General features: G+C 39.4%; 1 protein-coding gene across 6 annotated transcripts in view; it reads right to left on the reverse strand.

Moving 5' to 3' along the window:
- Positions 1–10,830: 10,830 nt before the first annotated feature.
- LOC131463682 (far upstream element-binding protein 3-like) overlaps positions 10,831–25,922 on the reverse strand; it is a 29,292-nt gene continuing 14,200 nt past the window's right edge. Inside the window, exons 2-19 of one of the 6 annotated variants that reach the window (XM_058635566.1) lie at positions 24,519–24,627; positions 22,751–22,781; positions 22,460–22,506; positions 21,913–21,984; positions 21,437–21,494; positions 21,124–21,280; positions 20,938–21,036; positions 19,440–19,541; positions 19,217–19,319; positions 17,381–17,481; positions 16,875–17,013; positions 14,373–14,533; positions 13,988–14,058; positions 13,161–13,246; positions 12,621–12,689; positions 12,103–12,174; positions 11,691–11,788; positions 10,831–11,552 (exon numbers count right to left, since the gene is read on the reverse strand). In XM_058635566.1, coding sequence (XP_058491549.1) covers positions 11,544–11,552; positions 11,691–11,788; positions 12,103–12,174; positions 12,621–12,689; positions 13,161–13,246; positions 13,988–14,058; positions 14,373–14,533; positions 16,875–17,013; positions 17,381–17,481; positions 19,217–19,319; positions 19,440–19,541; positions 20,938–21,036; positions 21,124–21,280; positions 21,437–21,494; positions 21,913–21,984; positions 22,460–22,506; positions 22,751–22,781; positions 24,519–24,627 — 1,584 coding nt within the window. In that variant the 3' untranslated portion in view covers positions 10,831–11,543. Of the gene's footprint in view, positions 11,553–11,690; positions 11,789–12,102; positions 12,175–12,620; positions 12,690–13,160; positions 13,247–13,987; positions 14,059–14,372; positions 14,534–16,874; positions 17,014–17,380; positions 17,482–19,216; positions 19,320–19,439; positions 19,542–20,937; positions 21,037–21,123; positions 21,281–21,436; positions 21,495–21,912; positions 21,985–22,459; positions 22,510–22,750; positions 22,785–24,518; positions 24,628–25,922 lie in introns of all 6 variants that reach the window. The other 5 variants (XM_058635565.1, XM_058635564.1, XM_058635563.1 and 2 more) reach the window with 5 other exon arrangements.

The raw sequence follows: 25,922 nt of genomic DNA on the forward strand, positions 1-25,922 counted from the left end.
AGCACTGGCGCCATTCATTTTTGTAGAACCTTTTCCTGCCACTGTGGCGGAGGCTGAGACAGAGAGGCAATCTGGGTGAAGGTGGTGAGTATAGTTGTCTTCATGCATGCAGGCACGACTGAAAGTAATAGCCCTTTTCCACTATGGGCTCGCCTCGCCTCGGCACGGCAGGACACGGCACAGTTTAGGTTGCATCTCCAGAACAAAAAAAGTACCTACTCAACGTGGGCGGAGTCATCACTGCACGGCTGCAGGAAACTGCGGTGACTTTGTTTTACACACGACACACACACAAACGAGTGACTAGTGACAGTTAAAGCAGTTGTTTGTTATTTGTATTTGTTCAGTATTTCCTCCATGACCGGAGCACAGACTCCGTCTGACACAGACACTGAAATACAGCGGCAGGGTTTGTGATGCTGGTCGCGATCAGCAGTGCTGTTGCTAAATACACCAGACTCCTTTAGTTTAATACTGAGATTTTAGACATTACCCTGGTAATTATTGGAGATTAACCCACCTTTTTAGGATTGTTAAATCTTTTTAACTGAGCTACAGTTCAGCACTGTTCAGCTTGATGCTTGTGTCGGACGTCTGTTCCTGTGACGGCACTCTGACCAATCAGTGACCAGCAGTCTGGCGACGTGACACATAGTATCTCGCCAGAGCAGGTACTAAAAAAAGTACCTGGTACCAGGTACAATGCTAGTGGAAAAGCTACTTAACCGTGGCGAGGCGAGTTGAGTACAGCCGCTGGAAACACGCCATAAGTGTTTAGCTGCTGATAGGGGTCCCTTTTGATGCAACTGTATTTCCAGCTTGGATGCTGTTCCATTTCCGAGTGGAGCGGTTCAGTATGGTATGTATTTTTTGCGTTTCTGAATAGTACCAAAATAACTGGCCCCAACCATTCCATTTTTCAATACCCTTCCCTTGGGGTACCAGAGCAATGTGAGGGTGGAGCTAGACCCACAACAGCTGATTGGGGGCCAGAAAAGTGTCACTCCGACTATACTCTACAAAGCTTGACAAACAGCCACAAACTGAGCAGGGAAAAAAAGAGTTGATGGATGTCCTCCGTTGTTGTCCATTGTGTCATATTCAAGGTCATTGTTCACCTGACCGAGGGCTTTACTGTACCATGATGAAAACAAGGCTTCACAGACCTCATACAAGTTGCTGTCTGTTGGGGGAATGGTATCAGATGCACTGGATGGACGAGACCAATGCAGCAGAGTGGTGGTGTCGTCCACATTCTCCATAAGTCTGAGGTGGCATTGCCCTCAGCATCTTCCCCCAGCTTCATTTTGGGGAACTCCTGGAAGAGTGGAGGTCAGTCCAGGTCCTCTTCATCCATCAAGTTCAGCAAGCTCATGATGTGGGAATTCTTGGCCACGGTGGTGTCTCTCATTTCCAAAACTGCTAAAGCATGACTGGGGGTCAGCCAGTGACACCTGAGTGTGGTAAGCACCCATGCATGGTGTAGGGCACAGGCGAGATGCAGCTTCTTTGACCTTCACAGCCAGCCCTTTGGCAGGAGTTGTGGTCAAACACATGGCACCTGAAAAGGGAAAAACTGTGTAACTACTTGGTCGTGCCAGGCTTGTCAGTGCACGTTAGCCTGCTAGCACATGGAGCTCAATGACCAACCTAAGCACGGTAGAGTTAGATAGCGGTAAACACAATAGCTTCACTCTTGGTAACCGGTGCAGCTAATAAGCTAATGTTAACCGTACCCAAGCCTGAGGGTAAATATGCTATTTTTAAGTGTCCAAATACAGAATAGCCAGCAGAACAGCTTGGCCTGACAGGGACAGTGCTCCAAATATATGTGGAAAATACTTCATACAAAGTAGTTACTCAGAAAATCCAGGAACTGCATATGGCGACAAAATCCTTGCACTAAGGGAGATTCCTGCAGTTTCTCCATGGGAAGAAAGTGAGAATGATTTGTCTGGCCAGGTTGGCTGTGGTAGAAGTGGTGTCCTTGGAGTTTCCCTGGTTAGTCACAGTGAGGTAATATCCCATAGTGAAACCCTGAACAAAGTCAGAAAATGAACCTACCAACTGATCCCATTCATCTTGTTAGAAAAATAAGAAGTCTTAAAATCAAAGGAAAATCTGAGCACCTGATCGTGGTTCACAGGATCAGCAGGCTTCATCCTCAGAGATTTACTATGTGTGGAGACAGCCCTGATATTGGTTGCTTCGTGGTTGCTTCTGAATGCTGTTTCAACATGACTGTACCTTAACAGACAAAGGAGAGAACACCAAGAAGCAGTTTCTTGGTTTAAGTGTGGAACTTCCTAACCCTTCATTCTTTAGCCCTAATACCATGCACTTGGTTTCATTCTTTCAATCACTACCCACAGTTTCCAGTTGAAGGTTAGAATAAAGTAGAACATAGAGCAACTGTTAAATCAAGAGTTCCCTCTTCATCACAACTGTCCGTCATTGCTCCTGCTTTACAGCTGGCACCACAGATATCTCAGTCGCCAAAGATATTCCCGCAATCTAATCCAACCAATCTGACTACAATCGGAATCTTTAGGACAGGAGCCACTGTTTCCTATGAAAAAACTTGGCCTAATATTTGGAGATGTTTATTCTCTAACATGTCCTGTGCATAACTTTAATGTTTTGATATAAAAACATAGAAATAGATGCTTCCGTCCGAGGTTTCAAATGAAACAATCTTCTTTTGAATGGGCTGGCATCAGATGGTGGTGAACTGCAGTTTCAGAGAAATGTTCAACTTTTCCTAGTGGCAGTGAAGGCACCAGCCAATCAAATCACATGTTGTAAATATTCCAGCACAGATCATGTTTATGTGCTTGAGCTCAAAAGGTGGTACAATGTCCAAATGCAGCTCTTAGATAAAGATTCTCAGCAGTGCCAGTGTTTTTTGGACTGTATTTGACAGTGTGGACATGACACTGTCTTTGCTTTGGTAACACTTACAACTCTTGCTACTAATTTGGTCATGACAGTCACCACACTGCATCAAAGCAATGTGTTGGTGCAGTGTAAGGGGGCAGAGGTCGGGAAGGTGAGCTGTTCACAAATCATGTCATGTAATGATCGTGTTCTGTTGCTTTCATTCAGAACTGTAAACGGTAAATGGTTTGTATTTATTTAGCACCTTTCTAGTATTGATGACCACTCAAAGCTGCTTGACACTACAGTTTTGCTATTCACCCACTCAGCAAATCTTTCATACCATTCACACACTGAATGGGTCCGTGGAGAATCAGGAGCAACGTGGGATTAAGTGTCTTGCCCAAGGACACATCAGAAAGTAGACAATGATACAGTTGTTGTATATCTGCTCCTGGTCTCCCTCTTCTGTCTCTACCTCATCTCCCTCTTGTCCTTTCTCTCCCCCCTTTCTGTGCCCCACCTCTCCTCTGTCCCCCATGTTTCCTTTCACCCCAACCGGTCGAGGCAGATGGCCACACATCTCTGAGCCTGGTTCTGTCAGAGATTTCTTCCTGTTAAGAGGGAGTTTTTTCTCTCCACTGATGCCTCGTGCTTGCTCATTGTGTGAATTGTTGGGGTTCTCTGCTCGATGCTTGTGTTGGACGTCTCTTCCTGTGACGGCACTCTGACCAATCAGTGACCAGCAGTCTGGCGACGTGACACATAGTATCTCGCCAGAGCAGGTACTAAAAAAAGTACCTGGTACCAGGTACTAGCTATACAAATAATATTGCATTGCATTGCATTGCATTGCATTGCATTGCATTGCATTGCATTGCATTGAATTGAATTGAATTGAATTGAATTGAATTGAATTGAATTGAATTGAAAGTTGTGCGTCCGGAGCCTCACTCGGCAGCAGGTGAGACTGCAGGTTTTCCTTGTAGTACAGCTTTGTCTGACAGACTCAATGCATACTTTTACACCCACAGTGAATAAGAATAAGATAGAGCAGCATGATAAAGATCATTAGTCATGTATGTTAGGGCTGTACACTTAGTTTTGGCCTTAAAGTGTGGTTGATTCAGACAGACAGACAGACAGACAGACAGACAGTTTATTGCCCCCTGTTGGTCCCTGAGCTTCATAGGAAACATTTGGACTCGATCCCAATCACCATTACTTTAATGTTTAATCATGGCTGACACACACACACACACACACACAGTTCAACTGTACTTACAGAGCTCTTTCCTGTACTTTATGACCACCAGCACTCTGATCTACACCACAACACACACACACACACACACACACACACACACCCTGCCAGTAATAGTGCAGCCTTCGGTTCTTGTTCTCCATCAGTCATCATCTGTATCCATTATTTCTCTCTCATCTAGTGTATCCTCCCCTCCTCATCCATCTCTTTCAAAACAAAAGTCCTTCTTTCTCTTTGTGAGACTGTTTTGTTCTCATCATATTTGGATTCTGTCAAAGTAAAACTTGTCTGTTTTTTATTTACTTTTTGGTTTCATTGTCCCCTGTGCAATAATTATAACAACCTGAATGTGACCCTGCAGGGAATAAACAGTGAACAGTATGTTCCAATGAAGCAATCATTTACATTTGCCTCAGAACAGTCTTGTAGTTCAGGTAATGATTCACTACATTCCAAATTATTGAATTGAATTATTCATTGAATGTGGTGTCAACTTGGTGTCAGGGAACAGCCTCTTTAGATACAAACGCTTGCTCTCACTGGAAACAGCTGCTGGTCTATTACTGCCTCATTTGGTAAGGCTGGATACTCTTCCCCCTTTTCCCTTTCACCCCAACCGGTCGAGGCAGATGGCTGCACGTCTTTGAGTCTGGTTCTGTCAGAGATTTCTTTTTCTGCCTTACTATGTACAGAGCCTTTAGATAATGCATGTTGTGATTTGGTGCTGTTTATAATCAAATTGATTTGAATTACTTACAATAGTAAATCCAAAAAAAGAATTTCAAATACTGAGGTCACAAAATATAGTTTTTCCTAACGTGGCAGGAGTGGATTCTTGTGTATGGTGATGTAAAACCCTTTATTTAGTATATGGACTTTGGTGCAGGGAGTGAGCAGTTTACATCAGTTTTCAGTCAACAGTGAGCTATAACAGTCTTAAGACATCACAGAGTGACTGACCGTGTGTATTTCATTAGTTTTTGTTTCCCAGCCTTCATGGTGCAGTCAGTGGTGACACATGGTTGTCCACTGACTGTCTCACAAAACCATTCGATACTTTACTGCCCAATTTGTTTGCATAGAGACAACATGTTGATCAGCTGAGATCAGGTCTTTATGCTAAGCTAGGCTAACAAGGTGCTGAATGTTGCTTTACATTAATGTGCAGACATGAGAGTGGGATCAGGTCTGACAGCTTGTCTTCCTCTCATCCATACCACCCATTCTCAGAGCTGCTTCATTGATCCCTGGAGGACAGGAGGTGTGTGTGTGCGAGAGAGAGTGTGTGTGTGTGTGTATACTGTATGTGTGATTACATTAATGTCTTAATGACAGATGACATCACAGACCATCTGTCTTCCCCGTGGGAACATGAATAAATGATAAAACCCCACTTTTCATGTCAGGACATGAAGTGATGCTGTGATGACAGCTCAGTCCATCTGAACACAAACTGGTCTTACTACAGTTGTGAGGACAGACCCCTAAACCCCAACACTTAACCTAGCTCTATCTAACCTTCTGGGGCGTTGCAATAGGGAAAGCAAAGCAGCCACTTGCCTGGGGCCCCAAGATGAGAAGGGGCCCCCAAAAATGGCTGATTACATTATATTACATTTAGTCCACAGCAGTGACAATTTTGAGATAACCTCATATACTGCAGTCAGCTATATTCAGTCAACTAAAACAATAACATGGATGGAAAACCTCCAATGAGCTCCAACGCCATGAGTCTGTTGCAAAGCTGCTAAATTTCATGATTGACTTATGTAATTCAAAACTAGACAGTGGTGGATGAGATTGTGCCAAGTAGAATAAATCCATTTTTGCCAAGGAGTTCATTTGTAGCTGCAGAAAATGAGTTGTATGTCTATGTAGTGCCAACAACAAGGAATTATCAGTGGATTAGCCTCTGATTGAATTGTTCCCAAAGTCCTGTGTGATGCCTGTGCTGACCTTTGAAGACCAGTTATCACAACGATGATTTCAAACTAAATTTGTGTGGTTGATTAGCATCTTTATATTTGACAAACCTGCATCAAGTCCAAGTCCACTTTTTTAGAACCGTTGGTAGGTGTGGTTGATGACCTGATATTAAAACTATTAAATTAAGCTGGGTTGCAAACAATCATGAGTATAAAATCTTCACACTGTCCAAAAGAAATCCAGCAGCGAGGTATGTGGTAAAGCTCTTGAACTGATCTCACTTTCCAGAGTGTTTGCTCAGTCACGGTATTTCTCTTCTTTTCCTTTTTATTAACCACTGATCATCAACTCCATCCATTTCTTCCTGTGATGTTTTTTTTCCTGGCTGGTATCATTTACTTGCCATGTTATTCTCACTGTTGTGGTGCTTATTTGCTTCTCTGTTAATGTAAAATGACCTTAAAGAAAGAAGTCAACATAACCACACACTATACTCAGATTCACCAGGTCTCATGTGACGTCATGCATTTGTTTATGAACCCGCATTTAGAAGCCAAAGTTTAATATTTTGTCGAGCAGTCTTGTTTTGTTTTTTTTTTAAACCATGACTGTATTTGGACGAGACTGAATGAGTGCTCATCAACCTAAGTTTCTTTATGGTCCATCTGACTGTAAATTGGACCATTTATAAAATGTGCACTATGATTATTAAAGAAAAGCACACAAAGAACTAGTGATTGAGACCATAAACTACAGGAAAATATTCACTGACACAATAAATCAGGTGAAAAGTAGAATCATTTTCTCATACACTTGGCCATTCAATAGAACATAGGTTTCATACACTTCCACACTGGTGTTAATTGCAATCTAGAATGGTGCATTTCCAATGCACCTCAGGAAGATTACATGTGACACCTTGTCTGTCCATAGTTACATTTGTATTGGATTATCTTGAGGCGTAAGTGAAGTGTGAACATTTTGTGAAGTGAAATGTGTTAAAAAATGTCAGAGAATGCAAGAAACCAGCAGGGAAATCTTGTATCTGCAAACTCCACTCATATTATGGAAACTGTCCTGCTGTCACATAAAGGCATCTGGACCAGACAATACCCCACCACCATGTTAGTCTAGATCCAGAAAACAGCTTAACTTTAGTCAAGCTTGAACACAACTGGATCTTCAGCCTGGACATTAATTGAAGTAGATCTAGGTATAATGTGATCTTGGAACTGTTTGGCTACATCATCTGGTGACAAATTACCCTCTGGGGGCAACCCTGTCTGTGTGGTCAGACAACAGATCTATATCCAGATGCTTTACCCCACAACTAGCAAGTGTTTGGCTTATCTCTAGTAACAGCCAGTCTAGTAAAAAGCCCAAAGCCAAGGCATTTTTTCAGTCCATGTGTCCAGCCTTTTACTTTCTACACAAACCATTTAAGATGTGAAAACAAGCTTGTTCTAATATGATTGGTCAAACCAGGAGGTTTATAGCTGTAAGATCATGCTATAAAGTCTTATGCAGATTCTGTTATCTAGATGAATTTTCATGTGACATTTGTTTTTTTCCCCCCCCAGGGTCAACTGACACATTTAAAATCTTAGTGAAACAGAACTTTTGGGACAGAAACAGATTCTAATAACACAACCAGTCAGAAAGAATGAGCCTGTTTATTAGCCCTCATGTTAATCATCATCATCATCATCCTTCCTCTTCCTCGGACATCAACAGTCTTGTGGCTCGGGTTCATACACAACCATATCTGTCAATAGAATCTAATAGAAAAATCTGCAGGTTACAGTTAGGACATGTGTCCATGAGAAAAACAACAGAAACCATGAAACCATGAAACCAAAAAGCTCCTGGTCACCCTCTTCAGGACGAGGGGTCAGGACTAGGAAGATCTAAGCTGGAGTGGATTGGTTATGTCGTGTCCAGTTCTGATTCTGGGACAACAGGAGGCATGGTGAGACTTTGCTGACTAAACCTAGAACCGGGTCCAGACACCAGGCCACCATCCAGTCCAGTGTTTTCTTTAGTTAAGTTTTGGGGATTTTATACCCCGTTACTACAGCTCTCTTCGCCTCAAAGCTGCCACGCTAACAAGTTGTGGACTGTTCAACACGCCTGTGACAATAATGCTCAGGTTGTGAGGCTTTTGTAATCACATGGTCCGATTACAGACGTGATGAAAGGCATCAAAGCAGTCCAACTTTTTAACATGGCAACATCTAGACAGAGAAAGACAAATAGGGAGAAGAGATAGGGACAGTTAGCCTAGCAGTCTTGAGAATATAACACTCAGCTTCTCTTTGCAAAACGTTAGACACATGTGAATTAAACAACATAATGTTTTTTAACAGGAGTACATTTTGTACTGGAGAGCACCCGCAAGAGTGGAAATTTACACAAACTATATTATCTTACGACAAACTGAATATTCATAACTCCATTAACAGATTTAAATAGACTCCTGTACAGGAGAACTCATTATTATTGTCATTATTATTATCGTCATTATCATCTTCATCGTCACACATACAAGAAGCAGAACCATGGATTCAATAGTCAACAAAACAAGAGCCAGATCTCCCTCAACACCAGGCAACCTCTCTGTGGTCCGACACACATTCAGCTAACAATTAAACATTCAGCCAACAACAGGCAAAAACACGAGACAGAGAACAAATACAGCCCAGGCTGGAATTACACCTACGAAGCCACATCTCTGAATGTTTACAAAGAAACGGATTCACACTAATCTACACAACAATAACAAGCATTAAACAAGCTTATTGGCAGATTCAAAGTTCTTTTTGGAAGTGGGTTTGAAACAGTTCCTACAAATATGAAATAACAAAAAAGTAGTTCATCTTCCAGAGGCATAATCCAGCTTACACATGCACATGACATGTATCTGACACACAACTCAATTATCGCAAAGGACATACACACTTTACAGTTAAGGCTGCAATTAAACCTCTGCAAAGATACATGTGAATTTCAGATAAAAAAAATTGTGTTAAAATGAGAAAAAATACCTACATATTCATACAAATATGAAACAAAACTGTTGCAACTGTCCATTATTTTCTGAAATTGATTATCTGTCATCATCGTCAAAAAATTGCAAAAAATAGAAATAAAATCCATCCAACTCAATTTCCTGAAGCCCACTGTGATTTCTTCTAATGCCTTTTTGTCTGACAAATACTTCAAGATCCAAACATGCTGAGTTTACTATCACAAAGGAAAAGCAATCAAACATAAAGCTGAAACCAGAGAATTTCGCCACATTAAAATTGGTCACAGATAAATGAATTACCAAAACAGCTGTTGACTCTAATAAAAGTGTCTACAATGACCTGCAAGGCCACCAAGCATAAATCTACATCAACTGAAAAACCCGCACAGCGCTAACAAACACAGAAGTTTAGACATGTTCACACAACACACCTGTTAGCCAACATCAAGTGCCAATAAGAAAACTCTTCACTTTTACAAATGTAAGTATTTAAGCACTCTGTTCAGCCAACTAACATTCACACGTCTACAGAATAAGAAACACTATTATGTGCAATGGATATTACAGCTAAATGAATTTACTACTTTATATTATTTTTTTGGAAGTGATCAAATTTAATTTGGATAAAAAAACAGTTTGTGCCTTCTTTTCACTTTTCAAGGAATGGAATTTAGTAGAGATTAGATTTTGCTATCCACAAAGTTACAAGTAAGTGGACAAGAAGGAATTTCATTCTTAAGCAAAGTTAGATATGGACAGTGTTCAACATCCGTTTCACTAGCATCAAGTAGAGCTGTGATCAGATCAGTCAGCCAACTGATTAGTTCTTTGGTGTTTAATCATCCATCATTTGAACCCCTTTTCTCCCTACCTGATTCATTTGGAGAATTTAATTTGACTTTTTTTTTTAATTTTCTGGTTCTAGTTTAAGGTGGAAGTTTGACCTTTATCTGGGTTGTACCATAGTGAAATGAGCATCTTTGGCTTCAAACTGTTGATCACTGAATAACAAACATTTAAGAAAACATCTCAGTGGGAAATTGTAAAAAAGCCTTTTTACAATTTTCTGATGAGCAGATCAATCGATAAAGAAAATAAGAGTAAGTTGCTCTGCTGGTATTGACTGCCTGTGCAATATGTTGTGAGTGTTAACACATGTAAGCCAATAGCTACATGTCTGGAAAACCACACACTAGACAGTTGAGCCACCAAAAACGTCCAACACGTGTTCAGTAGAAAATACTGTGAAGCTAACTTTAGCACTCAGTGTTTAGCTAACAAATTTTATATCCTATCACAAGACAACTTTCAGATCTAACAAACACTTCAACAACCACTTTTATTCTGCTAACATTTCGTTAAGACACAAGACAACTAACGCAAAAAACCACAAACAAACGACCACCACATTCATCCAGCTAACACAGTTGAGGTAACGCACCGTTTTTGCTACCAAGTTGAGCTAACTTGTGCATTTAGCTAACAAGCTCATTCAGCTGACATGTCGCTAACAGAATCAAGAACTTCATAATACTTCTGCTACCAACAAATCACAAAAGTAGAAATGCAGAACTTAGTGACAACAACAATAATTAAGTTTCACTCTGTAAGAAAATAGTATTTTTCCTGCTTTTTGTAATGAAAGTTGAGGCGGAGAAACGTGGTGTCGGTTGGAGGTTAAATCCTTTTTGAGGACAAAGTGTTTAACCACAGAGAGATCTGGCTTTAGACAACGCAACATAAATTGTCATTTATTCATCATTACAACATAAAAACTAAAGAATCACTATAGAGTACAGGAATAAGAACTATCATCAAACCAAATAGAACACAAAAAACGCGTCATTGCACCTCCAAGATGGCGACTAAACAGGTAAAATTAGATTGCAAACAACAGACCCAGCGAGCACAAATTTAGTACAAAAACAGTTTTGTCTCCGACTGTAAAATACATTTCCATCCGACGCTATTAAAATATTTCTATGCCAAAATAAAAAAAAATAACTGAGAGTCAACACACACAATCTGACGCATGCTTTAAAACATCATCATAAACAAAATAATAATAATATATCAGATTTTCTTACTCAAGACTGCTAAGCCTTATACCGTTTTCTTATTGGAAAATAAAACTAGACAAAATATAGATTATACTGGATGTTCTTTTGTTCAAAGCCACACTGATACATCTTTAAGTTCAAGTTTGATAAAAAACAAAAAGAAAAACCAGGTCTACACTGGAGAGACCAGAGGCTAGTCCAAAAAAATCTGCCCGACAAAATATCAATTTGTAAGGTTAAAAAACAGAAAGAAGAGTCCGTGATTTTTCAGTTAATCCTTAGTTTTTCTCTACAAAAGGAAGGAGGAAGCGGCGGAGCGTTGCTAGGAAACCCCGATTTTGGTTGCCGTTGACGACCATCCGAGGCCTTCACCAGGAGGGTGGAGCCTCTAGTGATCCTGAAGAAACAGGAAACGGCATTGTCAACAAAAGAGTAGAGACAACAAATAAGTTGTGTTCCAATGTAGGGACCATGTTTAAGGACAGGCCACATCACAGTGACATAAGCAGCTTCCTGATGGCTCCTTATGTGTTACCTGTATCTGTGCAGGGTTCCACAGGTAGGGCTGCTGTCTGTAGTATTCTGCTAATGCTGCAGTGTAGTCTGGCACTGAACTCTGCTGAGACGACTGACCTACACAGAAAAAACAGTGGGGTCAAACCTCGTCACAGCTGAGTCACAGCTCAGACATATCATAGTTGCTTTGTCTATTTTCTGATCTTCATATTCAGCAGTCACAGAACAACATGAAGGCTCTTTTATGTCCTCACATACAGCCCTCTGGACATTTAGAAGCACACACCCAGACATCGGGGAAGGTCTGAAAGTAGCTAACGTGTGTTGTTGAATTGACAAGCATGATGTTGATCATAAAAGAACTTCTTTTCCTATTATGATTTATGTTAGTTTTCATGCTGAGGGGACAACACAAACACAGAGAGTCATACTCTGTTTCTTGTAGTAGTCCTCCCAGGCCTTACTGTAGTCTGCCATCACACTCTGAGGCTGGCTCTGCTGACCTACAAATACACCAAAACAAAGAGACAAACAGTGAGCCCGACACTAGAACATCCCAACTGCTGAGAACCACCACAAAAAAAGCCTTCAGATATATCTTAGCCTGGGTGAACCAAGCCGAGTCTGCCAGCAATTAGGTTTGGTTCTGCAGATACGTCTGGCAAAGACGCCATGTTGGCGTACTTCAGGATGTCCTAAAAAGCGAACCAATCAGAAACACGGCACGGTAGAGGACGGCTTAACATACTTTTGTTGGAGCAGCTGTCTTTCAATTCGGCTGTTACTTTAGACAGTCTAGGCAAAAGTCATTAGACGCCATTACTAAATCTTCATTGCTCCTAGAAAAAAATGTGTTGTTGACAAACTTCCATCAATGTGAGGAAGTAGATTTTAAAATCTGTATATCGCCCTGCTGTGTCTGCACATCTGCGATTGTGTGTGGACTTGCCGAGCTTCTTATAGTACTGCTCCCATGCTTTAGAGTAGTCCATCTGTCCTGTCTGAGCCATAGTGTGACCTACACACACACAAAAAGAGCCTTAACTGCTGGACTCGATAAATACAGTGTGTGTTTGTTTGTGTAGTGCTGCTCAAGTATCTTTATTCTGTTAGCATCAGCCTGCGAATAAATCTTCATTGCTCAGGTTGCCATTCAGACAGGTCTGAATGGCGACTTCTCAAATGAAATTCCGAGGAAACGTTGCTTTTCATGTACACGCCATATTGCCCTGGTTGTTTCATTGACATGTTTGTTAATGTCATCAGTTTTATTTCTGCATGCTGATGTTAGAGGCAACAGAAACTCCTTGTGAGGACATTTTGGCTGGTCAACAAAACAGGCTTTTCTGAGGATTAAAACTTGATTTTAGGGTTAGAATGAGGTTTAGGGTAAGGGTTATGCATTTAGTTGTGAGAGGCTAAGGAATGCATTATGTCTGAGGGTCCACACAAAGAATGCAAAACCAGCGTGTGTGTGTGTGTGTTTTACTGGGGTCTTGTTGTCCAGGGTTTTGCCAGTTCGTCTGGTAGGTGTTTCCCCAAACTCCAGTGAGGAAGGTCTGACCACTGCCACAGCTGCACATAGACACAAACCTCCTTAGTGACAGTTACTCACAAACATTATATAGAGACAGGCTGGAAGCACTTGAAGCAAACAGTCCACCATGACTGTTGCTGCATCTCCCAACAACACAAGCAAGTTTAAATGCAACCTTTCCAATGAGTCTACAATTTTCTACTTTTATCTGTCTTTGATTTTAACATACTGTCACTATTTTACCATGATGTCTTGAAAATGCGCAAAGAAAATCTGACAGTGAAAGAAAGAAGCCTTCATTTCCTTCCTTCATGGCCTTTACAGAGGTTTCTGGATGAGCAAAAGATCAACATGTTTCCCTTTTTGAATAAATAAATATGCACTTAAATGTAAATTAACATCATTAGTTTTAATAAGGAAACTTGAAAATATTCACATTAAGTTGAAAAATCACAAGCAATTAATCAATTATTAAAATAGTTGGAGATTAATTTAGAATTTGATTAATAATCGATAAATTATAGCAGCCCTAAAAGTTTGGTGACCATGACAGATGCTAAACTGTGTTTTAACTTGTTCCAGAATGAAATAAGAAATGGATTTCTTATTTCATTCAGTCAGGGTTGATGCACAGATACATTTTATAGGTGAAGCAGTCGTTCTTTCAGAGAGCAAGTGGTGTCTGTTAAGTTTACAATTTGGGCCCAAATTCTGACAATGCGGCTTGTTGGACCTTGACCACAATCCAACTATTGAGGAAACCAAAATCATAGACTTACTTTTGGTGTGTAGTGGGGCCCTGGGTAAAGGGACTGAAGCCAAAACCTCCATTGCTCATTATACCTGAACCCTGAAGGATGAGAGAGAAAGTTTATTTTAGTTTCTCCACATCAAATACTCCATTTCATAGTCATCACTAAGTATTGTATTTCAGTGCAATTATCATAAAACCAGTTAAATTTTCCTCAGTTTGAGATTGCTTTGATTTTTGAGTGGAGACCGTTGACCACATCTGGTACTGGGCCAAATGTGTAACCAGAGAGGGGAGAAATCTGTTGTATTTTTTAACAGAACACTACTGTGTTAATGTTGTTTTTAAATCAGGCCTGGTCAGAACAAAGTTGAAATTGGTATTATTGTATAAAGATGTATTTATTTATTTACCCCAATTTTGTCATCTATGAGCTGGCGGGCCAGATCCATCTGTTGGGCGGTGCCTCTGATGGTGAAGACCCGGGTGTTGGGGTCAGTGGAGGGGGGAGGGTTCCTCTGCAACTCCACGTGAGCTCCAGACTGCTGGTTGATACTCTTAATGGTTTCACCTCCTACACACATACACACACACAGGCAAATGCACACAAATGGCTTATTAGTCTTGACAAAATCTTCAAGTTTGGATTTCATTGTTACATGAAACACAGTAGGCAATCTATCACTGCCTTTACACTAGGGCTGTTGGAACGAATTTCTGGAGTCAAATATGATTAGAATATTAAAAAATCAATAATAATCAAATGTTGTTATTACTGTAAATGTGTATTATTATTTTTTTAATACACATGTTAAAACGTGGCGACTCACGTATAACCCTTGCAGAACAATAGTTCCAAGACTTCTGAATCACAAAAATCACACTTTCAGTCAGAAATTGCAGACGGCGGTAAAACACCCATAGAAATCACCACTCCTGATCATCTAAAAAGCGACGTGTGGAAAGTTTGCAATGTTGAAAATGAAATATCACTCGGCAACAAGCAACATTAGAGGACACCTGCCAACACTGCATCCTGGCAAATAAGCTGAGTTTAAGTCCGAGCAGGCAAGAATTACGTATTTTTTGCCTCCCTTCACATCGCCGGGTTTACAGCGGCCCGTCACGTTATTTGCAAAGACATGAGACCTCATCCAAGAGCTTGAGGTACAAGGTTCCTAGCCACGCGACATCAACGACAGAGTTGACACAAAAACATTGCCAGATGCATCAGCGACCCACTCGGGTGAGTAGAACGTGAGTCACTGCTTTCCATCACCACGGACAACGCAGCTAATTATATTAACGACGTGAAGAGGCACCTGCAGGCCGCCAGTGTCCCAAACATGGCCCAGTGGACAGAACATCTAACAACCACATATTAAGTTAAAATGTATAAAAAAATTAATAAAAAGAATTTAATATTAAAAATAAGGAATAGAATTCGAATGGGATTATAGAGGAAAACTGACAGCCCTACTTTACTTTACCTGACATTAAAATGCATTTTCTGTGATTGGATTGCAAGTACAGGTGTAAATACACCCGAGGATGGATTGTTATCATTTGGATGTTGCTGTGGAAACCGGAGACGCATATTATTACCAGGTGTAAATCCATGTGGTGAAGCACTATCTGATCGCCATCTGATCACTGACAATGCATTCTAATGTCAGGTGTAAAGGGGGCCTCTGTCACAGGAACAGAGGAATAAACAAGAAATGAGCAGTTCATTGTAGCAGAGGGCAAGGCTTATGATAACACTTATTCTTATGATATTATAATAGAGGACCTACAACAGAAATGGACAACACCTATGCAGCAGTGCAGAAGCCCTACAATAAAAGAGATAACAGGACAAGATCTGCAATAACAGAGGACAAGCTCTACGACAACAGAGGACAAGACCTAAGACTACAGGGGACAAAATCTGTGATAACAGAGGACAAGACCTGCCATATCAGAGGACAAGACCTATGACTACAGGGGACAGAGACCTTTGACACAAAGCTAGCCATAAGACAAAAGAAAGGCATCCAGTGGAACATCATACTCATCATCCCAATACCCCAGTACCAACTGAACAGTACTAAAACCAGGAACATCATCATTAAATTAGTACTTCTAATTTTGTCTTATTTTCATAGTTCAGTTTTTTATAAATGTGTTGGTCTCAGTTTGTCTCGATGACACAAATGAGCTAGAACAATTTATATTGTATTTCTCACATAATTAAACTAAAATTGTCTGCTATCTAATCATGTTTCTATTTAAAGTACATTTTAGTTGGATTTGTGTTTTTTTTGGTTTTGGCCATTAATTTAAAAATGACAATTTGCACCAACAGCATTAAGTGACACACACACACACACGGTGTCTAAACATTGGGTACTTGACATCTTTTTTGCATTGCTGCTTTTATTTTGAAAGCTGCTGCTCCTAGACCCTCTTGACCTCCAGTATACACACAAGTGCACACACACACACAAAGGCTGATGTTTTAATGAGGTTTCTAAATGGACCGTGAATGGGGGCTGTCTTTCATTCTAAATCTTTGCCGTTGTTTGTTGGAAAGAAAAAAATAATCTGTTTGTTGTTTTTTTTCTTTTCTTAAATAATGGAATGGGTACCTGTCAGTGGTACCTGCCAGTGCAAATGTCTCTTATTTGCTCTATTTTGATTCAAAACAACAATGGGACATAATTAAGTTAAAAGGCATTTGCTTGAAAACCGATGACTTCATAAATACATTTCTTTAAGACGCAGCAACCTCTGTCATGATTTTTGAGTGTGACTAACACTAACTAATGGAAATTTCATTACCGTTTTGTTCTTCAAATGAAAGGAGTAAAAGCTCAGCCGCAGTTACATGTTTAAAAACATGTTCCCTATTCACCAATTCCTCTGACACTTACCTTTACCGATGACCAGGCCACATTTGTCAGCAGGGATGGTGTAGGTCACTTCTTGTAGAGGACCTGGTGAGCCCATAGTCCAGTCACTGCGACCTCTGACCCTCCCACCCCGCAGGGCAGAGCCAAAACCATCACGCTCCTACAAAAAAAATAGCTAATTTATTCTGAAGGTCAGTGTTTGTGCATGTATTTGTATGTGTATATACTTGTATGTATATGTGTGTGTGTGTGTGTGTGTGTGTAGGAGTAGAGTGTGAGGAAATTTTATTCATATCTATCTTTGTGTGGCCAATTTGACCCTATGACATTGTGGCTAGTCCTCATAACTATAACAGGCTTTTTGAGGGTTAAGACTTGTTTTTTTTAGGATTAGGGTTAGAATTAGTATATGTTAGGGTTGGGTTAAGGCTAGGTTTAGGCATTTAGTTGTGATGGTTATGGTAAGAGGCTAGGGGAATGCGTTATGTTTACACTAAGGATGCTGTACAAGAATGTATGTTTGTTACCTGTGCAGTCTGGACAAGCTCATTGATGAGGTGGACAGCATGCTGACAGCGGTCTGGCTGTCCCATCACCATGGCAACACGCTCCGGACTGATGCCATCATCTGGACAGACAGACAAAGAAGTCAGAATGCTTTCCACTGGAACTTCAATTTAGAACAGGATAAAAATTTAATGGATTATACAACTCAATACAGACCTACCTAAAACTGGATTTTACTGGTATAAACAGAGCTATTGTAACCGATTTATAGGATTTTAAACGGACCCTTTTCAAACTAGATATCCTATTGTATAACAAACCTGCTTTGGCTGGATTATAATAGTGTAAAAAGACCTGTGGGATGTTGCACAAAAAATTGAAATAAGAAGTGCAGGATATCTGAGAAAGTGGGACTTAAACAATGCTACCGAGTCCTGGCTTAGTCATTTGCACAAACACCAAACCAGGATGAGAAGGCACAGCTTGGTCAAGGCAGATGTAACTAATCCTGGTAGTGCATATTCACAGCTTTTTAAAGTAGACCCGAATGATTTACAATCGGGTCTTACAATGATGCAGATATATACACATTTACATACATATACATATATATATGTATATGTAAGGGTTGTTTTTCAGGAATCAAACAACCCTTTTTAAGAAGCAAAAACGTATTCATTAACTCATTCAAAAATATTGTATTTTATTATATATATATATATATATACACATTTACATATATATATATATATATATATATATATATATATATACACATTTACATATATATATATATATATATATATATATATATACACACATTTACATATATATATATATATATATATATATATATATATATATACATATATATAATAAAATACAATATTTTTGAATGAGTTAATGAATACGTTTTTGCTTCTTAAAAAGGGTTGTTTGATTCCTGAAAAGTGTCGTTTGAAAATATTGACACAAATCTAATTCCATAAAGTCGCATTTCTTTCACAAGCAAGCGACGGCTGATAATAGAAACTTATGAAGGGGTGAAATACTTGATGGTAAAAAAGGGCAAAACAGTCACTAAAATACTTTAAACACTATACTCCAATATAAAGGCTGTAGTATGTTGGGGGTTTGTGGGTGGAGTTTCCCCACATGTTGTGCAATATGATTTAGATATAGAAGTAATTATAGAGCTTTTTTGGCACATTATAGTTATGTTTAATGCTCTCAACTCAGTTTCTGTTTATTGCACTTTGATTTTGTGTTTTCACATTCACTGTTAATAAAGGATGCATGTTGCATCCTAAGTGAAACTTTCACTCATGTTAGTTACGCCCAGACTGGGCTATAGTATAGTTAGGCTATAAAAGGTTTTGATCAAGCCTCTGACAGAAATACAGTCTTCATTAAATCTATATAATCTAATATTATATATATCTAATAACGATAATATAATGAATCACAATTAAAATAACATTGACTGAATCGCAATTTGTCTGTAATTTTTTATTGTAGGCTAATAAAACTGAGGTAAAATGCATCCAGAGGATCATGAATAACTGCAAATTACATTAATTTCTATAAGAACGACATCTGACAGAAGACATTGAGCAGCAGGATTAACAAATCTGGAGATTGTTTTTCTAGGCTATCTGCACAGAATACATTCCCATAATAATGTATGTGCTACTGCTATTGTGCAACAGACAAGAGGCTAAGTTCAGCCAAGATAACTAATATATCCTAGTTTAATTCCTTATCTTGGTTTTGCGCAACAAGCCCCTGCTTCAAACTAGTGTAAAAGTAGTGTAAAAATGCCTGGGTCAAACTGGATTATATAAGTGTAAACAGACCTGCTTTAAACTGGATTCGGACTCCTGCATCATTCTGGATCTTCTTGATCATTTCTCCATTTCTGCCGATCACAATGCCAACAGCAAACCTAGGAACTGGAACCTAAAAAAAACAAAACAATAACATATACATGTAATATTTATTTATTTATTTAATTAATAAAGAGTTATACTGTACATTGCTAACAATTGCTAACAGCATATGAGTGAGTGGGTATCATACATCCAGGCTGGTTCCTCCCAGCCGGGCACTGAAGTCGTTGCGTCCCGACCTGAAATCTCCGTCCTTCTCCCTGATCACTTCCAACACCAACTCCCTTGCTGCCTAAAGGAAGAGACAGGAACATAGTCACGTTAGATGTGTGTGTGTGTGTGTGTGTGTGTGTGTGTTCCTGTTGTCAACAATACTAGCTACTTTCCAGAAATACCATTTCAGGGCTCCCAATATGATTAAAAAACAAACTTTGGAAGATTCATGTATCCTCGTTTTCGTGTGGACAGTCCCTTACAGAGACTTCGGAAAGGCTCCTAGATCAGACAACTTAAGCCCCAGAATGTTGAATGGATGTACCAGCAGCTCTGGTGTGTTGAACACTTAATCCTGAGCCCTTAACTCCACAGGGTCCCAGTGCTATGGAACAAGAATGGGAACCCCATTGTCTTAAATAACTACAGGCAATTGCACTGACCTCCCACATTGTGAAAGTTATGGAGAGGCACTAGTGCAACCTTCCCTTGATCTACTACAGTTTGCACACCAGCCCCATTTAGGAGTAGACAACACAATGATTTATGAACTGCAGAGGGCCTACTCCTCCCTGGACAGAGCCAACACTGTGGTGGGCATCATGTTCTTTCATTTCTAAAGCGTCTTCAACACTATCCAGCCCAGACTGCATGGGGGAGAAGTTAAAGGACATGAATGTTGGGTCACCTATGATCTACTGGTTTGAGGATGACCTGACAGGCAGACCACAATAAGCGAGTCTCCAGAGCTGTCTGATCAGGTGGTGAGCAGGCCACTATGCTCCTGACCTTCCTGTTCACTGTGTACACATGAGACATTCAGTACAACTCTGAGTTGTGTTATCTCCACAGGAGGGTCACATTCTTTAACATCTGTAACAAAATCCTCAACTAGCTATAGCAGTCTTTTGTTGCCAGCACACCCTTGCTGTGGTCTGCTGGGGTCAAGGCAAAGGATGGTAACAATTTAAATATACTGATAATGAAGGCTGGTCATCTGGCAGGAATGAAACTCCCCACTCTGGAGGAGGTAAGGGAGGACAGAATTCTCACAAACCTGAGGACAATAATGGACAATGCCTCACACTCCCTCCATAAAACCCTTCAGAGGCACCTTTAGCAATAGTCTCATCCAACCCAACTGTGTCAAGGAGCGACACAAGGTCTAATCTCGACCAGTGGTTTGAATATTGTATAATACATATTGTTTTCTATTTTATAGTAAATATAATACACAAAATGATATGTATTTAATATCAGGCATGGTTTATTTTAGTATATTAATGGATACTTGAGTATATTTCACTTTGGGGATTAAGTTTGTTAGCTAGGGTACATGATGAGAATCTCAAGGAGGGTTTTATGATTGGTGAGAATTAGATCAGGGTTGATTTGATCAATAATAAGGTTGAGGCTTTTAGGAAACAGGCTATGTGAACGAAGGTCCTCCCAATTTCAAAATGAAAGGTGTGTACCTGCACTTTGTACGGGTCTCCAGAAATACGTAGAGGTTTATCAGCTCCTGTTGGCATTGGACCGTCCTGGATCATCATCATCTTCACTCCTGCTCGCTCCTGACACAGAGCAACATGACGAACACGTGTCAGAGATACTTAAAGGGACTGATGCCTTTGTGGGTGTGGCTTGTTCTGTCACTGTACCTGCAGCTGTTTGATGGTGTCTCCTCCTCTGCCAATCACCAGCCCAACCTTACTCGCGGGGATCAGCATCTCCTGCACAGAAGCCTCGCCATCGCCATGGAAACCTGGTCCATTTCTACAACGGTCAACTATCTGGACCAGCAACCGCTTTGCCTGCCTGCACACACAGACACAAACACACACACACACACACACACACAAACACACACACACACACACACACACACCACACACACACACACACACACACACACACACACACGTTAAGCAGCGGGTGGAGGAGGAGCTGTTCAAATGAGGAGGTGAGACTCACTCGATGCTTTCTGGGGTTCCAGTCAAAGAACAGGGGCGCTCCATCAGACCTCCACTGTCTGTACACACATTCACACAGATACATAGGATGAGTGATACAGGTTGGCCTACAGCATAACAGCATGCATCTCTACACATTGCCTCTTATGTGATAGATTTTTTTTCCCCTCACAAATTCTCCTTTTACACAATTGAAAAAGAAAAAAACATTAAAAAAAGTTTAATGGACACGGAGCCCTGAAGTAAATTCAGAACTGCAGTTGTTTTAAAGTGAAAACGCAAAATGTCAAACACTGTTCATGACTTCATTTTTGAAAAAGACTTTTGGAGAATTATGACCATGATGAATGAAAATCTACATTTTAGAATTTACATTTTGTGCATAATATATGCATATGTACAGTATAGAGATGACAGAGGAATTAAAGAAGATGAAATGAACAAAAGGATGAAGAGGAGGTCAATGGTCAATCTCACCAGCAGCGATCTGGATCTTGCAGCCAGACTCCAACTGGATCCTGGTGATCTGTTCTCCTCCTCTACCAATAACTGAAGGAGAAGATGGAGAATAAATAATGAAATGTGATGAGTAAAGTAAATCTTCCTGTAAAAACATTACAGTCATGGAAAAACCTCAATGTGCTCTATTTTTTAGTACTATTTCATCTTAAATGTTTATTATGAAAAAATATCTTTCTTTCTCTCTGAAAGAGAGATGTATTACCTCTTTTAAATAAATGTTAGGGGTGGAACGGTTCACAAAAGCCACGGTTCGGTCAATTTCGTGGTTTTGGGGTCACAGTTTTCAGTTGGGTTGTTACTTTTCTATTTTTTTACACTCATACCATAACATGTATCAGATGTTTAACCAGCATCTCATTTCAAAAACAGATACAATGCAAAAGAAAAAGTAATTAAATGTTGAACTGGGTGATACACATTCTAATCATCAGTTCAGCTACTGTTAAAAGCCCACATTAAAGCCCTCAACACACCTGACCAACAGGTCAGAAGTCATACTTACTGAAGCCCACCATCCTGTCAGGGACCTTGTAATCCTCTGTGGTTACCCTGCTGGAACACGCACACACAAATACACATCAGTATACTGGGCACACTGAAATGCCACAACCACAGTGTTTGAGTGTCAATAAGTGATTATGTTCATGTCGAAGGACAGATCTATCACACTTATCTACCGTTACACCCCAGCGTGCGCACACACACATTTGCAAACAAGAATATGATGCTGAAAGTCCTTGTGTGTGCAGTCCTGCTGTGTGTGTGTTTAATCAATATGAATTGCTGTTCATACCTTTGATGCCCCATGGCTGCTAGCTGGTTACCTACTGAGAGACAGAGAGACATGAATGGACCTTTCACTGCAGTTTAAGTGGAGCTGTTGACCACATCTGGGCTACTTAATAGTAACAGTACAAAATATGAATGAAAGTGGTTTTAGATTTTTGATGGTACTACTACCATTATCTAAATATCTTCACATTGTTCAAATATCCTCAGCTTGATGCATCATTGAAAAATAAAAATTGACATTGTGTTTAGCAAAAAATTTGTTTTACTAGTTAATGTGCAACCAGAACAATACATCAAGTGCAGCCTTTTACAGGCAGTGTTTAGGTAGTAAAGACAGACATGCATACTCAGGTGTCTATTAAGCACCCGAGTATAAATCCAACGATCCATTCCAAAGATACATTTTAGGTAGTGAAGAAAGACGTGCAGTCACTTACAACTGAGAAATAATATTGACACTAATACACAGCTCATCTGAGCTGCTGTCCGTATTGCTGGAATTATTATGTAACAACTCAACTTACTACATATTTTATTAAGATATTTTGAGACAAACTGCCTGCGAAAAACTAAAAGCTTTGGATTTCAGGGTAGTGTGCTGTTATTATAGCTGCCAATGCTATTGCTAGCTCTGCTAACAGCAGACAAACTGAGCAACCTTGTGTGTGAACACCTCATCCTTCCTTATCCGATGCACTTAATTCTGACATGTGTTATCAACTAAATATTTCCAAATAGTATTATTATTATTATCAACGAAGATTTAATCACTTGGTCATTTTCTATTGTTCTGTTATTGTATGTTCATCTTCTCTCTGTATTTTTATGGAGTGCCATCACTGTACAAATCACTAGTCCTTGAAAAATCCAAAAGCAATATTAAAAAAAAATTAAAATAAAAAAAAATCATGTTTTCTGGCTACAGAGTGAGTTGTATATCTTCAGTCACTGTACACTTTTGTTATTGTAATAAACACAGATTGGACACAATTAAGATCCTGTTAAAATGTAAGTCACAGTCAAAGCAGCATGTAGAAAATTGTTGTAATTATTAGGGCTGCAACCATCTATTTCTTTCATAATCAATTTATCAGTTGATTATTTTCTTGATTAATCGATTAGTTGTTCAGCCCACAAAATGTCAAATAATATTGAAAAATGTTGCTTGGTACTGTATTTCCAAGACCTTAAAATGACGATGATGATCGCAAATGTCTTGTTTTGTCCACACACTTCTATTTATTCATTTATGATTTCTTTGTTTTGTTAATCATAAAATCACATTTAAGAAGCTGAAAATAGTTGACTATCAAATAGAGCTGAAAAGATGAATCGATGAATCGATTATTAATTGATTACTAAATTAATCGTCAACTATTTTGATCATTGATTAATCGGTTTGAAGCTTTTTTATTATTAAAACAGGATTTTTGATTGTTTAAGCTTCTTAAAGATGAATATTTTCTTAATTTCTTTGCTCTGGATAACAAAGAAATCATTAAGAGTCAATCATATTGGTTTGTGGACAAAACAAGACATTTGAGAACATCATCATGCCCAGATGTGACGAACACCGATCAACATTTTTTAAGGTTTTCTGATATTTTATGGACCAAACGATTCATCGAGAACATAATCGACAGATTAATCGATTATGAAAATAATCGTTAGTTGGAGCTCTACTATCAAAATAGTTGACATTAGTTGAGTTATCAAAGGAATCATTGCAGTCCTCATAATTATAGATCTCCCCTTTGCCTTCTCCTCACCTCCATCCTCTCCTGGTCGTTTCTGTCCAGGGTAATACAGTGATGGGTCAACACTTCCTGAGGAGCTGTTGAGGTGGGAAATGGCTTCTCCGCCCATCTTACCCACCATCTGAAACACAAACAGAAGAAATACCTTAAAATACCACTATTCAAGCTACAGACATCAACAGTGAGAAAGTTATGGTTTTTACTGTTTTTTTTTTTAGCAGTTCTGTCTTTTGTATTCGAGGTACTAGGTCAAACACACAGTACTGTGTATTGTTTTTATCAAATGGACTAGATTAGTTGGGTTGCCTGTTGCTAGTTAACAAACCCAGCAATATACTGATCACCACCACCAGTTAACCACCATTGCCAGTTTGTGGAAACTCAAATGCACCTAACCATATGTGATGTCATTCCAAGTCCAAGCTCAAATCCAAAGTAGTGATTTAACTAGACCAAGGTCACCAAATTAAAAGTCTAAGAGTAAAAGTATGAGAACTGTATATACGCTTAAAGCTGAGGTTTTTAAGTCCAGCAAGTATATACCCAAACTCCAAGACAAGACCAAATACATCAGGATGATATGTGCTATAGAATAATGCATGTTGTGTTTTGGAACTAATAAAACAGACAAGTGATAGATAATGCTAAAAATACGTCTTTTGGATGTGTTACTGGCCACCATACCAAATTTTAAATGATAAAAAAGTCAGAACAGTCATCTGTTTGAGACAAAGACACAGAACCGTAGGCTATAGGGTAAGAGCAGATGCAGGTACTGACAGTGAATGGGTAAACCTTTAATAAAGTTTTTTATATCGGAGGAGTTATGCTAGCTATGGCTGCTGTGTGTCATTGTGCTATATTTTAGACACATCTTAAAAATCCTGAACAGAAGACTGATTTGTTTAAAGTTTTCAGTCCTTAGTCCATAATTTCTTACTCCATGTTGTCATGTTTTTCACATGTTGTAAGATACTATTTTCTAACATATCATGTGCAAAGAAGAGAGAATATGCATTTGCTTTAAAGGATCTTTAAGTAACACTATGGCCCAAGTTAGGACAAATGTTTTAGTCAAATGTGTTGGATTAAATAAACAACCAAACATAACAGGAGGATGTTGAGAGGAAAATGATATGACAAACAGACAAAGAGGAGAGTTATAGTCACAGTAAATGCCAGTTATTATTCCAACAGAGTTCAGTTCAGTCTGTTCCTCCCTCCATGTTCTTTAACAGGAACTTTCCTAATAAGGTTCCTTGTTTGGCTGCAGACCAACTGAGTGCTGCACAATTGTTTAGTCTAAGAGACACTATGATGGATATGACTATTACAAAACATAACAAATGTTTACTGTTATACTGTGTTCTCTGTGTGTTCAGTGAGATGGATGATACCCATACAACAGTCAAAAAG

Source organism: Solea solea, chromosome 8, assembly GCF_958295425.1.
Source record: "Solea solea chromosome 8, fSolSol10.1, whole genome shotgun sequence".
Classification (NCBI taxonomy): Eukaryota; Metazoa; Chordata; class Actinopteri; order Pleuronectiformes; family Soleidae; genus Solea; species Solea solea.